This window comes from Schistocerca americana, chromosome 9 (genome assembly GCF_021461395.2).
Source record: "Schistocerca americana isolate TAMUIC-IGC-003095 chromosome 9, iqSchAmer2.1, whole genome shotgun sequence".
Lineage (NCBI taxonomy): Eukaryota > Metazoa > Arthropoda > Insecta > Orthoptera > Acrididae > Schistocerca > Schistocerca americana.
This window is the reverse complement of record NC_060127.1, coordinates 111,381,268-111,397,378: the sequence shown is the minus strand read 5'-3', so window position 1 is coordinate 111,397,378 and position 16,111 is coordinate 111,381,268. Positions and strand designations below refer to the sequence as shown.

Below are 16,111 nucleotides of genomic sequence, written 5' to 3'. Positions count from 1 at the left end.
CTAATTCTAATATTCTTAAATGACTTATTTGTGGTCTGTTCTCCTGTACAGCCTTTTGAAGAAGAGCACTAAGAGCCCGAATCCGGTCAAGAAATTAAATTTCTTATATGCAACTGGTTGTTTATTATCCCTCTGGTTTTATACTATTCTTGCATAACCAGATTTCAGCTATTCAGTGCATCTGAGTCAGTTGTACTTCAAAATTGTCCCAGCAGCACATATCACCATGTTACTTTACTGGTGCACAGGCAGAAGGGATTACGATCATGATATACCAGTTACACAGCTATTTGTGTGAGTTTTTTTGCGTAAATCACACTGAGCTCATTTCGCCATATTCCAACTGTCGGATGTTCTGTAAATACATTAATAGGTGACAGTCTTGACATTGTGAACTGTAATGATGATCGTAAATGTATTATACATTCGATTGATGTTTTTATGTTATATGGAAAATCGATGGTGCCGTATTTTATCTTTGTTGGAATTCGTCTTTGTGTGATGCTTTGTTAGTTGTAGACGTATTGTTATATCTGAATTTTAGATATCGATTAGTGAGTCTTCGTGCGTTATGACAGTGGATCAGTTACATGTTAACATAGTTACTGCATGAAGTAGGTGATGTGTGGAAATTCGGATATGTTTCAACTATTCCCTCATGTTTTTATGTTTTTCCCTCAAAATTTCGCCTGGCTTTTGTTGCGTTTTATTTGCTTAATTTTTATTTCTTATTTGTAAGAAATAATTTTGTTTTGGTTTATGATTTGTGTTGTTTTCTTTATGTTATATCTTAATGCTATTACCAAGCAAGACGCATCCATAGTATTTCAGAACGCGTGACGATAGTAATACGGTGAAATGAGCTCATTGTGATTTACACAATAAAACTCATATGAGGACCACTGTAGCTGCTATATCGTTATCGTAATCACATCACTAAAAGACATATTTTGTAGTACTGGCCTCAAGGAACAAAAATTAAGGCAGAAGAGAGTTTCCGTTTGCCTGTACGCGAGTAAAGTAATATGGTGACATGTACTACTGGGAGCTTATTGAAGAACCATGAATGCCCTTTTAGATCTTCCAGATACTACAACACAAACCAGCTAGGCCAAACCCTTCAAAAACACAAGTTTGTGCTTTTGAGTTGAAAACAAGGAAGCATCGCGGAAGTTGAAAATAGTATGGTTTGTGGTCCAACTGGAGCACTACAGGACTCAAAAATACCTAGGAGTGGCACTTTACAGATCTCTCACTTTCAAAATGCAATGCATAAAATGCAAGTCAAGAGTTTCCACCAGGAACAATCTCCTACTGAAAGTCGCTGGATCACAGTGTGGTAGTCAACCTGAAACAATACGAACATCTAGGATGGCCCTATGGTATTCTGCAGCAGAGTATGCAGGTCCTGTTCGGCACAATTCAACTCATAGCTGACAGGTGGATGTAGCTCTCAAAGAAACCTGCAGAATTATAACAGGTTGCCTGAAATTCACTCCAGTCGAACGGCTTTACCAACTGTCAGGAATAGCACCACCACCTGTCCCGCTACTACAACCACTTATAAATGGAATGAGAATTAATGTGTTTACCAAGGCACCATATTTTTCATATGGTGTAACTTGTCCGCCTCATCTTAAACAATATAGCCATTGGTGCATGTTTTGTGCAAATAGTCCATTATTCAGAAGTGTACGTTGTGGTGGCGCGTTAAGTGCGGTATCTGATTCAGATGAAGACGATCCTGATTTGAATGATATCCTTCTTGCAGAGTGGTAATGGAGAATTTGCTGGAAGCAGTGCAGACCATCTTCACTCTTTTGGAGGCAGAAATACGAACACCGTCCTTGAAGGCGATGATATACTTAATGACGAGATTGAATTGCAAGCTGGCACAGGAAGATGGACTCTTAGGCAAATACATGTTTACAATTTTGAACTATTTGATTCAATTCGAAAGTTCTTCATTAGTCTCGTCCTTTGGTTTCCAGAGCTTCTCCGAATATCTGAGATCTCTGAAAGATGGTATTACACTGACGTTATTGTCATCAGAGGAGAGAACGACGTTGATGAATTCTGTAGACGAATTAATATCATTGCACAAACCTACCCTGGCCAAATTATCATGTGGAAACATGATGGGGACTACATCCAGCTCATACACGACTGTATCTACTCATCAAGACGATGCCGCTGTAAATTTCGAACTGACGGATTTATTGCCAGTCGAATTAAGAAAACAACAAGACGCACTAGAGCAATCGCAGCCATGTCAGACATCGACTGGCTCAATGTTCGTTTATATCTCTACTTGCAAAAACGGGCAAGTAGGGGACAAGTTTGGCTAGGAGGAACCGATAAGCGATTGCCTGGTGAGCTTGATATTATACAATGGAGCAGTTTCATCGAGCAATCCCTCACAGTATTGGAGGGGCAAGACACTGGAAATGTTACTCAAAGTGGAAGCGAAGTCGCCAGTGATGCAGCATGTAAATGGCCTCATAGCAAGCGCCAGCCAATCGTTACAGGCAAAGGGTGCAATGCTGAAAAAACAGCGAAAAAGGGACTATCCCTTTTATTAAGTTATAATTGTATCCCTCCGGAAAATATAGTCAATGTAATACCATCTGCTCATCCATATTTTATTAATTTGATTGACCCTAAATTCAAACGATTTTTCGATATGGGCTTAGAATTGTATAAAAACACAATAAATGAATTGGATATACATGGTATAGGAAATTTATTGTGTTCTGGTTCTGAAGATAATATTTTTTATTCTCATTCAACAAATGTTTGGGAATATTATTATACTCTACAAGATTCCCTTTTTTGGCTAAATAAAATTTTATTGTTTCAATGTGAAGATGATACTGACGAGGCTACAAAATTTTTAACAAATCTTGTATCTTGGATTAATAAGAAAGGATTGTATCAATGGCAAGAATTTGAAAGTAAAAATGTATATGTACCAAATAAGAAGTTAAACACATTATGTATTGTTGGCCCACCAAATAGTGGCAAAAATTGGTTTTTTGATTGTATAATTTCACTTGGTTTAAATGCTGGCCACATTGGACGTTGTAATAATAAAACAAATCAGTTTGCATTGCAAGATGCTGTTAATAGATGTGTCATTGTTAGTAATGAAATTTCTTTAGAGGAGGGTGCAATTGAGGATTTCAAAAAAGTGTGTGAAGAAATTGCATGTAATATTAGAGTGAAGTACAAAGGAGACGCTATATTAAGACGTACTCCGTTATTGTTAATTTCAAATTCACCACCAGTTGTTTGTTCTCACCCAGATTTTAAAGATATTTGTGTATGTACAATTAGGTGGAGAAAGTTTGATGAATTAAAAAATGCTTGTAAAAAGCTGTATCCTCTGGCTTTCTTTCAATTACTTCAAGTGTATAATATTGATTATTAAATAAAAGACAAGAATCTGTACAATGTATATTTTATTGTCAATTATTACAACAAATAAAAATAAAGTATAATTGTTACATTTCAAATTACACTTGTTTAATTTCGTATTGACCCTTATAAACAGATGATTCCTCATTCCTTTTTACATTAGACATATAAATCATATCAGATACTTGAACATTTGATACAGTTGCTCTAGGGTAATGTGTCTCTAGACCATCTGCATAAACTGAACATTCTGCAATAACTTCAAACAACATTTGAGTATCAGTATATTTTGTAACATCACTATTTAAATTGCTTGTGCTTAAAGCATATGTAGGATTAATGCCTACATGTAGGGTCGGTTGAACATTTGTATCGTGAAGTCTAATATTATATCCCGCAGAAGCAATATCAGCTTTTTCTATTAAATTATTATATCCTGATGCTTCTGCATTTGTGACAGGACTAACAGCTCCCACTAATTGTCTTCCATTCTTGCTGGTTCAAAGGGGGTTAAAGAAAAACTATCACATGACGTAAAAGGATTACAGTGCTTATCAGCATTAATATTATACCTTTGAATTACATTCTGAGCAGTAGTTGTAATAGGAAAAATATCAACATTAGCTACTTTTGGAATTTTCAGAAAACCTAATGTTGGTGTATACGTATAGTCAACAATAACACTTCCTGTTCGTGCATCTGCATCTACTTCAGAAACACAAGACTGTACACATTTCCAACCCCAATTATGTAAACCCTTATCTTTTGAGCTAGAAACACACGCATAATAATATTTCAAATTAACTGGTTGTCCAAATTGATGTGCAGGCACTTTAGTAAGAAAGTCTGCTTCATCATTTCTATAACCATACCATGACTTCCAAATGGAATCAAACTGTCGTTTATGATCTATGGCAGTTGTTTCCGTAGGTGCATTTGCAGTAAATGCTGTAGGCCTTACATTAATACCAGGTATTTTCAAATTAATACCTACACATGTAATCATATTCTTATTTTGATTTAATGTTGCAAGTTCTGTATCACTTGAATTAGTCGGAAAAGCAATTCTAGGAATACGTGCAATTACTTTTACAGAACAATGAACAATTCTACTACCATCAGGTAATAAATCGAATTCAGAAGGCGTCATATACAAAAATGGCCGATCAACGGGAATTTCTGCTAAAGGAGTAATCATACATACTGCTTTTTCATGTTCAATCACTTTATATGCTAAATCATATGTGAAAAATCTATGAACTTTGCGATATCTTGTAATATTACCGGTATCTAATATAGAAGGAGCAGGTAATGGATCAACACGAGTATTAGGAGAATCACCCAGTACGTTAGCAGATGGTGCTGCAGTGCCTGTTAACGCTTTTTTTTTCTTAGATCCACCAGATTCACCTGCTGCAGCCTGTCGTTTACCTGAATCTACCTGCATTGGCGAACTCATACCTTCGTCACTGTCAGAATATGGTACTAAACGTTGTGGTTCAGAATGTTGTTGTGTTTCTTTTGGTCCTTGTACGTCTTCGTCTTTTTCGCTATCTGATACTTCGTGGTCGACGTGATGTTCGTCTACAGAACTTGTTCCAGTGGCTGAACCAGATGTTGATGGGCGGTCGTGATCTATAGGCAAACCACGGCGAACACGAGACATTAGCCATTGTTCATAGGCATACCGTTCCTGGCCTTCATGCATAAACTCCCAATTAGACCGTTCCCACGGTGGAATTTCATAATTCTGAAGGCAAGAAACGTTACAATTAAAAAATGTAACCAAAAAATTATCATAAACAACAAAAATTATATTTACATACCTGTTTTTTCGGCATTCGGTTGTTTCGGGTACAAAGTTTTTCCGATACGTTGTTCAACAGCTGTCTTCAATTTCAGGCCGTACTTTCCCACAAATGAATGCCAATTTCGTGTATGACTCCAGTCAATTGCAAAATCAATTATAGCTTTTGCATCCAATTGTTGAACTCGTTGTCTAAACTCTTCTTCTGTAAATGGTTGTTCTCTTGCTTCCTTTAACAGATTATCGTATCCTACGTCGTGCTCTTTAGCAATGGCATCTGCTCCACTGCGCGGTGCGTCTATATTTATAGGATTTCCCGGTCCTACGTAATCACTGCCAGGTAAAGTATATCCTTTGTTCCGTACACGTTCAATTACTTTTTTAACGCCGTAAGCAGCACCTGCGGCGGCAGCAGTTGTCGCGCCAGCCGCTATTGCTATCTGCCCTGAACTTGTAACACCAGCTGTGCTAATTGCAGCTCCGTCCCTGACACTCTCAGATAACAAGGGCACTGTTTCGCTAGTAGTTGCAATATCGGAACTCTGGTGACTTCGGCCACGATTTCGTGGTCTATTTGGGCGGCGCCGTCGCACTCCAAGATTGCTTTCTTCTGGCCTTGTTTCAGGCACGCGTTCAAATTCAACTGTCTCGCCACTCGTTTCCAAATCGTCGTATGCTGGATTATCTCCATACCGTATACGATTAGCAGCATCCTCTCTTTGCACTGTTCGAATATCATTACTGCTACGAGAACGATTAACATTTGTTAATGGAATTCTTTCCGCCATTTCAATGTCTTCCTCTGCTCCCGCATATAAAACACCTCCGTCGTATTGTATAGAGCCATGGTTGCCCGTGCTTAAATACTGATTTCCCACGACATTTTGCTGACTAAAATAAATAAATCATTGCCGCCTTTTATATACATTACGTTATTGAACAGCACGTGTCGGGCTGTCACTCCAAAAAGACAAGTTTACACGCGCCAACCTTTTGCTGGCGTGGGTGCTTACCCAGATAATTGTCCTAAAAGGACAAATTATCTCAGCGGGACATGGACAGCCGCCATCGCGACCTTGGGGCCCCGCGGGGCCCCTTTTTTTTATCAGTTGCTGACCCTCATGAATCGAAACATGACGCGCGTCGTTTCATGATTCGAGGGTCAGCAACTGATAAAAACAAGGAAAGAAAGGCAGTGGAACAGGAAATTACCCATCCTCTGTATGGGCATTAACCGCATCCGCAACGACTGAAGTCAAGGAAGAGTTTCCTTAGGACATCAAAGGGACTTAGAACCACTGCTGAAAAAGCTAGGTTACAACTATGGAGGACTACTACCTACCTTCCCCCCTGGTTGGAAAAGAGTTGTTGAAGCTTTACCTCGAGGCCATGACGGGGAATGGACAACTTGCAAGTCCCTGAATAGACGGAGTTCAGAGTTGGAAAAGTTAACTTGGAGGGATGGGGATACACTGATCCAAAAGATATTCAGTGTGAGTGTGGAACAGTTTGGCACATCATACAATGAAGGCTTTCACGACTGGATGGTACCGTTCTTGATAATTCTTCCGGGTTATATGGCCGTGGCCCATGGAATACTTCTATTTCATGGACCACGGCCATATAACCCGGAAGAATTATCAACAACAGTTTCGCACATGCTTCGATGTCGATTGCGCCCACTACAATATTCCAAAAGCAACAGAAAATGCGCAGAAAGTCGCCAAATTTTGGTCAAAAGTAATTTAATCATAACTATGCAAAATTTATGTACCACATTATGTACCTGTATCTTTCTCACACGAGAATAATAATAATTATAACTGCATTATAACTCACTCAGATATGGGGTCTTGCCGCTGAAGGTGTTGATTTTAGCCTTTGACTATGGCTATCTAGGCAAGCTGTTTTATATTTGTTCTGAAGAAGGCGTGGTTACCCACGCTGAAACCTAGGTAAACACCAGGTAGTTTGTGCAATCGAGGCGGATTTTTCGTAATTATTTTGATACTTACGATTGCTGACGCACAGTAATGCTGAAAGTTCACTCAGATACACTGAAAATGACTATTTATAACTGAAATTTAGATACGCAAAAATAATAAGCCGATGGGATTTCTACTGTTGCTGTACTCCCGTCTTTCCTTATAATAAAATACAATGTTCTGAATTTGTGAATAAACAGTCATTCAATGCATGAATTTTCCATGTCGCCTACTATTTGTGGTGTTGTCTTCTTTTATGGAATTCACTGTATGAAGACGACGTTACGTGACCAATATTCAGCAGTAGTTCACGTTTCAGTTTGCTGAACTTCGCTGTTGCCACAACAGAATCGTTTAAAACGAGGGAGGGAGGTGCTCTTTCTATATGAAGAATAATAAAGCCCTCCCTGCAGCGCTGTCAGGTGGCCAACAGGGCCCGCCACTGACCTGGGCTACGCTGGCTGGGAATTTAATTAGCAGATGCCGGGATTCCAGGAACGTCAGGGGGTGTACCAGGGCAGGCAGTAGCCGATCTCAACCCTGTGACTCACTGTCGAAAGCGCACAAAACGCGGCAAGGGCCGGAGAACCTCTGCGTACCTGCAACACTGCCAACGCAGCGGAAGGAAAACGGCTCCTACGACCGAGTCGCTTTGTAGCTCAGTTAAGCCCGCTGTATAGCGAAGCAAACACAAGCGAACCTGCAACAGTGAATTCCCTCCTCTGTAAACGCTAGGCGCGTGCGTGAGCAAATCGCGTTCGTTTGTGTTCGGTTCGCATTCGCTTCTGTACGCTCGTGTTGCGCTGTTCATCGCTCTTCTAGCGAATCACCAACGGAATTTCGTCTCAGCTCCGCTCCGGAGCTGGCACTACACAAAGGTTTCGTGTGCTGTATTGTCTACTTTCATTGTGTTGTCGATATGAGTTCCTTGAGAGATGGAGTGGTCCCAAGTGAACTTAATTTTCCTGGTAGCAGAATGTAAGAGGGCTATTCGGAAAGTGAGGAACTATCGGTCGCGAAAGCAAAACCACTGTGAAAACCCGATTAGGCTTCACACAGACCTATGGGCCAGTGTCTCTAGTATGCCCGTCGATCGCATCAAGACCTTCTTTTCAGTTGTGAGCGCACTGTGAGCGAGTAAAGGTGGCTAGAACAACAATGTCTCCTTCCAAGTACGAGGGCCAGCTGACAGGCTTCGCCTTAATGAATGCAGCCCACCTAACACAACTGCCACGCACTTCCTTGTTCATGGAAACTCTCAGCAGCACTCTGCAGGGGTAGTGAAGACGCTCCTTCAGCCTTTTCGATGGGAAGTGTTCGATTACCCACAACACAGCCCTAATTGACTCGTCCTGAGTATCATCTCTGTTCACATGAAACACTGGATACGAAGACAACACTTGGACGCAGGCTACGTGCTATAGACCAGAGTAGAGAATTATCGGAAAGCACAGGCGGCTGCCTTCTATGACGATGGTGTTGAAAATTTGGTATAAAACTCCGACAAATGTCTAAATGGGAGCGGCGACTGTGTAGAGAGGTACCTGGAAGGTGTAGCTAAATGTGCAAAGAAAACAGTTTCGATTTTCACTGTGGTTTCCATTTCGCGACCGATCGTTCCTTACTTTCCGAACAACCCTCGTAGATGTAATAGATGTTTCTGGGACTCAAGAGATCCACAGCACAAATCCCGAAGGAAAAGATTGGTGAAAAATTGTCGAAGCACTCAAAGGTCCTACTGTGAACTTGAAAAGGATGATAAATTTATTCTGTGCTTGCATTAAGTGGGAACAGAGTGAATAAGCACAAGCTTTGTAATTGTTAGTGTTAAAAAGGAAAACCATAATAAATTTCCTTGAAAATAAACAGGTATCAGTATGTGTCTACTGTGATACTTAAAACCATATACTGAACATATTTTAAATGTGGAATTTTGTATGTGTGTTGTTAGTATGTTACTCCTTCAAGCTGAGACAGCTGGATGGATTTGGATGAAACTTGAAACGGAGATTTGTTATACACTGAATTTTTAAATCTGCTGCTTTATATACACTTTCGCATCCAAGGGGTGGGGATGGAGCTGAAAAAGAAGTTTGCCCACGACTGTCGAATATCTACGCTTTATTCATCCAGTATTTGAAAATGAGAGATACTAGTGACGGGCGACAGACTTTATACCTAATTTCAAACCCTTACGAAACTTGTTTCTCGCTGACAACCCCCAGAAAAGGATGAAATTAAAAAAGTCTATCGCTTACTACATTTTCGCTGGTCGTGCAGCAAAACTGCCGCATTAAACATGACGTTTTCATTTATTACTTATTTACTACTGACTGTATTCGCGACACTTTTTTCATATAGTTTTCCCAAGTACCACTCACTGTACCTGCAAAACAATGTCATTGTACGATACATGGTCCAGGAGATATGTAGTCCTAAACTATGATATCCATGAAAACTGCCGCATCATGCATGCTGTTAAAATTTATAACTTCTCTCTACTAACAAGATTCAAAATACGTTTGGAAGAAGGTATCGACATATGTCACGGAAATTACGTAAATAATTATCTTTGTAACCACGTGGTTCAAAATATGTGATGTGAAATACTATGATGTGCCAAAAACTGCCATATCGTCCATGATGTTTTAATTTATTCTTCCCTTACTACTAACTTTACTCACAACTCATTTCACCGACTGTAGCCATATATACGACTCGATGTATCTGCAAAATTCCCTATATGTGACGTCATAAATATTGAAAACGACACTGCAGGGCGAAATTCGCTAGAGATACAAGTGGAATACACGTAAAAATGTATGTGAAATATGTTACATACATGTGGAATAGTGATCACACATGGGTACGTGGGCAAAGACATGGATAAAAAGCACATCCTAAAACCCTGGAACGACTTCAACCAAATCTGGTAAAAATTATATTGTAGGGTAAGAACAACAAGCCTCCTATTGGAATGGGTGTGATAATGTGGAGTAGTTTGGTGGGAATAACGTGGAGAAGAATGAAGTGGGGGGGAGGGGACAAGGAGATGGTCAGACACAGAGGGGTAGGAACAGATTGGCACAGAGAGGGGGGAGGAGATGGACGGAGAGAGCGTGGAGGAGGAGATGGACAGTGAAGAGGAGGAGGAAATGGACAAAGAAAGGGAAATAGAGGAGATTCAGGGAGAAATAGAAGGAGGAGATGGACAGAGAAAGGAAAGAGGAGGAGTGGGGAGAGAAAGAGGGATGGAGGAGAAGGAGAGCAAAGGAGGTGATGAGAAGAAGGACTGGTAGAGGTGGAGGAAGATATGGATAGAGGGGAAGAGGAGAAGTTGGACAGAGAGAGAGGAACGAGGAGATAGAGAAGGAGGAGGATGAGATGGACAGAGAGAGGGGCAATAGAAGATCGACAGAGGGTACAGATTGAGCAGGAGTACAGAGTGAGGAAATTAGACAGAGAGGGACAAGGAGGAGAAGAAGAGAAAGATGTGGAAGGAGGAGATGTACATATAAAAGATTGGAAAAAATAAATACCCGGACAACGCTGGATAATCGGATATCTCTGGATAAACACAAAGTGTCGGAATGTTGTTTACAGAGATGTACTGCAGTAGTTTTCTGACTCTCCATACGCATCATTACGATATTTATTGTGAAAAAGAGAATAGGGAAAGAAAGGGAAGGTATGGGTGGGAATTCGTGACTTCCAGTCGCACAGGGCACTGTGGACATGCAATGGGCAAAGGTGAAAATTTATGTTGGATACGGAATCGAAGCCAGAGTTACCACTTCGTTGTCTTGACCACTACCACCATTCCGACACGGTCTCTGACCGACTCAATCATCCCACTTATCGCCCGCTGTAATGCAGCGTCCCTCAGCCATTAACGCCCTACCTGAGAAATAATGGTTACCATAGGAGTCCGGACGATATTAGTGTATCGTCACTGAAACAAACGTGAAGGAGTCGACGAGCTCTTGCAGAGAAGTACATATTTCAATGGCGTCTGTTCTGACGTACACGACAGAACAGACACCACTCAAATATACACATTAAGATATACCCAGTGCTAAAAGTGTCGCCAGCACTTGTGATTTTATAATTCGCAACATGGTCGCGTAAAATTTTCCCGAGAGTAAATGAGTGAGTTGCAAGCTAGTGATTTCTGTCGGCTTTTCGCACTTTCTCAACATATGGTGCTTTTTTTTTTCAGTGCAATGTTTACTGGGCATCAAGTAACTCTCGCTGCAAGACTTCCAAGAGAGAACTTTTGTGATGGCGCATACGCGTGGACAGTGAGTTTTGGCACTAACATTGTTTTATAACCTTGGGTAACACCGCGGAAGGCAACTGGTTAACAGTATACGAAAGACCTGTTCATTCTCCCTTCTTACGTTCATCGCTGCTGTATCACCATCATGTAGAGATTTTTGATGATAAAGATGGTTTAACGAGGACCCCGCTTCCTTCCCTCCAACTAACTGTGTATATCAGATTTTATCAAGCATGGTATGTGATAGATCCTATGTATATTTTATATCTCTTTAATTATATACTATAGACGTTATCTTCCTTACACGTTCTGAGATAAAGTCATATTTCCAAGGGGTGTTTATTTTAGGTCCATTATAATGGTGCATCAACCGAGAGTTGAATTTAGAACTCCGTTTTATAAGAAACAGCCACCACACTGTCTCATAAATAATAAAATATTTTCTATCTTTTGTGATAGATCTTCCAACTCTTCAGACACAAGTGTTGTTGACTGCGGAGTGGGGGATGGGGGTGGTGGGGTGGGGGGGGGGGGGTCCACTTTGATGAAATTTCGATGCCGCTGAAAAAGAAGAATTAAGATGTCCTGACAGGACGGATGTGTGGGTTCTAGCGCAGCGCACACACAATGAAAGCAACATAGGATAGCGACTAGTAAAATACATTACTTAACTTTGGTGACGGTTGTTATAGCAATCGTAGAATGCATGTTCATCCTATCTGTCTTGGGCTGACTACAGTTCTCCGAACACAAACTATATAACGTCCTCTGAATTGAAGTAGGAAGAACACTAATCTTCTGTCTAGATGTACTATTCGAAGAATAGTTGCAAACTAAGAGTAATCACGCACGTCTCTAGGCAGGCGGTCTCTGTCCGTACACGATCATTGTATTCACAGCTCTGTTTCTACTCAATACTGACCACTGTCTGTGTATCGGCCACTCTTTCTATCTCACTCGATGACTTGGAGGATTGAAGACATGACGAATGTTCAGCAGCAACTCCCTAGCAAGACGGCGGACTGACTGACAACTTCTGCTTTTGCACGGTTACTTAGGGTCGCGTCTCTCTTCCTGGCGGCGTTGCCGCTCCAGGGGTCGTGATTCTCGCGGACAGCGACGTTCCTACTGCGGACGAACGTCCATCTGGTACCAACTGTCGCAGTCTCTTCTTGTGTGGTACCTCAGCATACTACAACAAACGGTGTCCGACACTTTTCTCCGTAAACAAAGGAAACCAACAAAGTTAATTATTAACTAAACTGTTGGTCAAAAAAATAAAAGGAGGGGAAATATGCGTCTGTAAATTATTTCTACCGTAACTTGTACAGGAATCTGTTTCGAGACAAGCTGCATGAAACTTTTTTTAAACAATTTATTTAGTTTCTACCAAGGTTCACTCCACATTAAAATAGTTTCATTAAATTGAAAAAAAAGGGGTAAGTTCCAATGGGAACAAAATATTGATGTCATCGGTGCCAAGACTTACACACTACTTCATCTAACTTAAAGTAACTTACGCTAAAGACAACACACACACCCATGCCCGAACGACGACTCGAGCCTCTGACGGGGAAACCGCGCGAACCGTGGCTAGTTGCATAAGACCGCGCCGCTACCCCGCGCGGAGGGAGGGGTAGAGAGGAACTAAAAACTATTTGCAGTTATGTTCCATTAATCCAATACAAATAGCCGTCGCAGACACTTCAAATTTCATGGACAATGAAACACTACTGTCATCCTAAAACTATGAGAATTCATAATGAGTAAAACAGCAAAGCAGAAACACAAAGACTATTTCGTATTCTGATCTTGATTTTTGGAGAAACGGGGTTATATATCAGTCACAGGGTGACATGAATGTAATTAAATTTTCTTCATGCGGATGGCATTTCTCCTTTAGCCCTACTCGGGATGTTGCTGTATTAACACAGGATTTGATTCTTGTGAGCGACACTTATTCGTAAATGGAATATTTTTTCTTATTCTCACTCATAATCAAACAATAAAAGTAATATCTGTGCAGTCTTAAAGTATGGACTGTACACCGACCAAGGCAGCGCCACGAAATGGCATCAAGAAGGCGCTGACCTGTGCGCCAATGGAAATAACAGGCAGCGCCACCCCTCCAGGAAGAAAGGGTCCTGCGCCCCCTGTCAACGCTGACTTAATCATCCGCCCCAGTTCTGTCACAGGCTTCAAGAGCATCAGTACTAATAGGAAGATGATACTTAGCCTGCATTCTGCGAGTAGTAATAGCATGTCAAAGTAGTTGTATGTATGAGGGTCAGGAAGCACAGGAATCAAGAGAATTTAAGTTTCTTTTCTTTTTAGAGATGACTTGTTCTATTAATGAGCATCTGATATGTACAGATCACTTTGGATTTGTGCCACAGGCCATCGCAAATTCTCTCTTTCCTTGTTTGCGTCCATGCTGACTCTCCCAGTAGGCGACACAACAGTATAAATTTGGTCAAGGAATAAGTAGTCTCAGTTATGTACAGCGCCATGAATCCTCGTGAACAAACACAGTGAGTCGTGTTTCACAAGAACAAAGTTTGGCGAATCCACATTTGATTTTGGTCTCCCAAGAGGCTACAAATAAGTGAGGCATGAGGGGATTTCAAAATGGAGGTTACACACTATTATGATAGGCCAAGTAACTTTTTTTGCCTGCTGTACTACAATTAACGGTGACAATGTTTTTCATCATAGTCACCAAGTCTTTGAAACAACGTTCGTAGCCATTTATTTACTACTTGGCTATACAAACCCGCTTCTTGGTTGGAGAACCGATGTGTGAACGTCTTCACCGATAGAAAATCTCTTTCCCCAAACTCTGGAAATCGCACTGTCAAAGATCTGGACTTCCCAATTAGCTTCAGCCACCTCTGCACAGTCTCGGTGAAATTGCTGGCTTCATTTCACTATGGCTGGACAGCGCATAGCATTTAGCCCATATACACTATGTGACCAAAGGTATGCGGGCTCCCCAGAAACCCAGAAATATACGTTTTTTTTTCATATTAGGTGTATTGTGCCGCCACCTACTGCTACGTACAACATATCAGCGACCTCAGTAGGCAATGACCGTGAGAGAGCAGAATGGGGCACGCCGCAGAACTCACGGACTTCGAATGTCATCAGGTGGTTAGGTGTGACTTGTGTCATACGTCTCCATTCGAGATTTCCGTACTCCTAAACATCCCTAGGTCCACCGTTTCCAATGTGATAGTGAAGTGGAAACATGAAGGGACACGTACAGCACAAAAGCGTACAGGCCGACCTCTTCTGTTGACTGATAGAGACCGCTGACAGTAGAAGAGCGTCGTAATGTGTAATAGGCAGACATCTATCCAGACCATCACACAGGAATTCCAAACTGCATCAGGATCCACTGCAAGTACTATGACAGTTAGGCAAGAGGTGAGAAAACTTGGAGTTCATGGTCGAGAGGCTGCTCGCAAGCCACTCATCACGCCGGTAAATGCCAAACGACGCAGCACTTGGTGTAAGGAGCGTAAACATTGGACGACTGATCTGTGGAAAAACATTGTGTGGAGTGACAATCAGATGGCAGGGTATGGGTATGGCGAATGCCCCGTGAACTTCATTTGCCGATTTGCCGGAGTGTGTAGTGTCAACAGTAAAATTCACAGGCGGTGGTGTCATGGTATGGTCGTGTTTTTCATGTGTGTGGGGGGGGGGGGGGGGGGGGCGGGGGGCTTGCACCCTTCGTTATTTTGTGTCGCACTATCACAGCACAGGTCTACATTGATGTTTTAAGCAATGCAAATATGAACTACTAAGTCAAATATTTTGTCAATAATATCAGGAAAGCGAGAAAGACCGCTAGACGTGAACCACGAGAAACAATAAAGGAGAATTTTACCAGATAGGTACCAATTATTTTGATCTGTCAAAATTTTTGAACTTTCCACCCTGTTTGCTCAGGACACTATTATGAATGAAGAAGTATATGTCCTGAAAATCAGCAGAGACAGAATGTAGATAATTAATTTGGATCAGTAATTAAAGGCTGGGAAGTTAGAGTCTATATGTACTCTCGTCTAGCAATAAGCAATTCTTGTTGTGCAATGGTCTTACTATGGGACAACACATGTATCTAACTTTCTGGTCCCTTCGAAGAATTCAAATCGTATGATGTAGCTATTGTGACGTATGGCAGTTGCTATACGTGTATCTCTCGTCTTTCTGCTCGCCCCAGATAGACTTCGAATTTGAAAGCGTCGCTGGTTCGATTTGTCTCGCGAAGGGTAAGCAGACAATTAATGCCCTCTTGCGTAGGGCATGGGGCGTGTGGTGCTCCGGTGGCAGGATGGAGATGGAAGGCTATTGGCTATTGGCTTTTCCATTCCGTGAAGGGAATTCTTTGATGGTTGTCCTGAGTGGCTTGAGACTTGTGTTCAAATGTTAACGCAGTTTTAAGTGTTGTAGGGATGAGTTGGGCAGATATTGAATTCGTTTGGATTTTTGCAGTTGTGATTAACTTTTCATGAAGTTTTAAATGCTGCATAGATTATGTGGACGGCCATTTTGTTCGTTAGCGTTGTAGCAGTTTGTTGTTTAAATTTATCGGTGGTTTTATGTGCTGCTCTGATC

The 16,111-nt window shown here is 41.3% G+C and overlaps 1 protein-coding gene across 1 annotated transcript; it reads right to left on the bottom strand.

Moving 5' to 3' along the window:
• Nucleotides 1-5,114: 5,114 nt before the first annotated feature.
• Nucleotides 5,115-6,019, bottom strand: LOC124551361. Its single transcript, XM_047126396.1, has 2 exons — nt 5,244-6,019; nt 5,115-5,167 (listed from the first exon to the last, which is right to left on the bottom strand). Exons 1-2 carry the CDS (start codon nt 6,010-6,012, stop codon nt 5,160-5,162), a joined length of 777 nt encoding a protein of 258 aa, XP_046982352.1. The 5' UTR covers nt 6,013-6,019; the 3' UTR covers nt 5,115-5,159.
• Nucleotides 6,020-16,111: the final 10,092 nt, after the last annotated feature.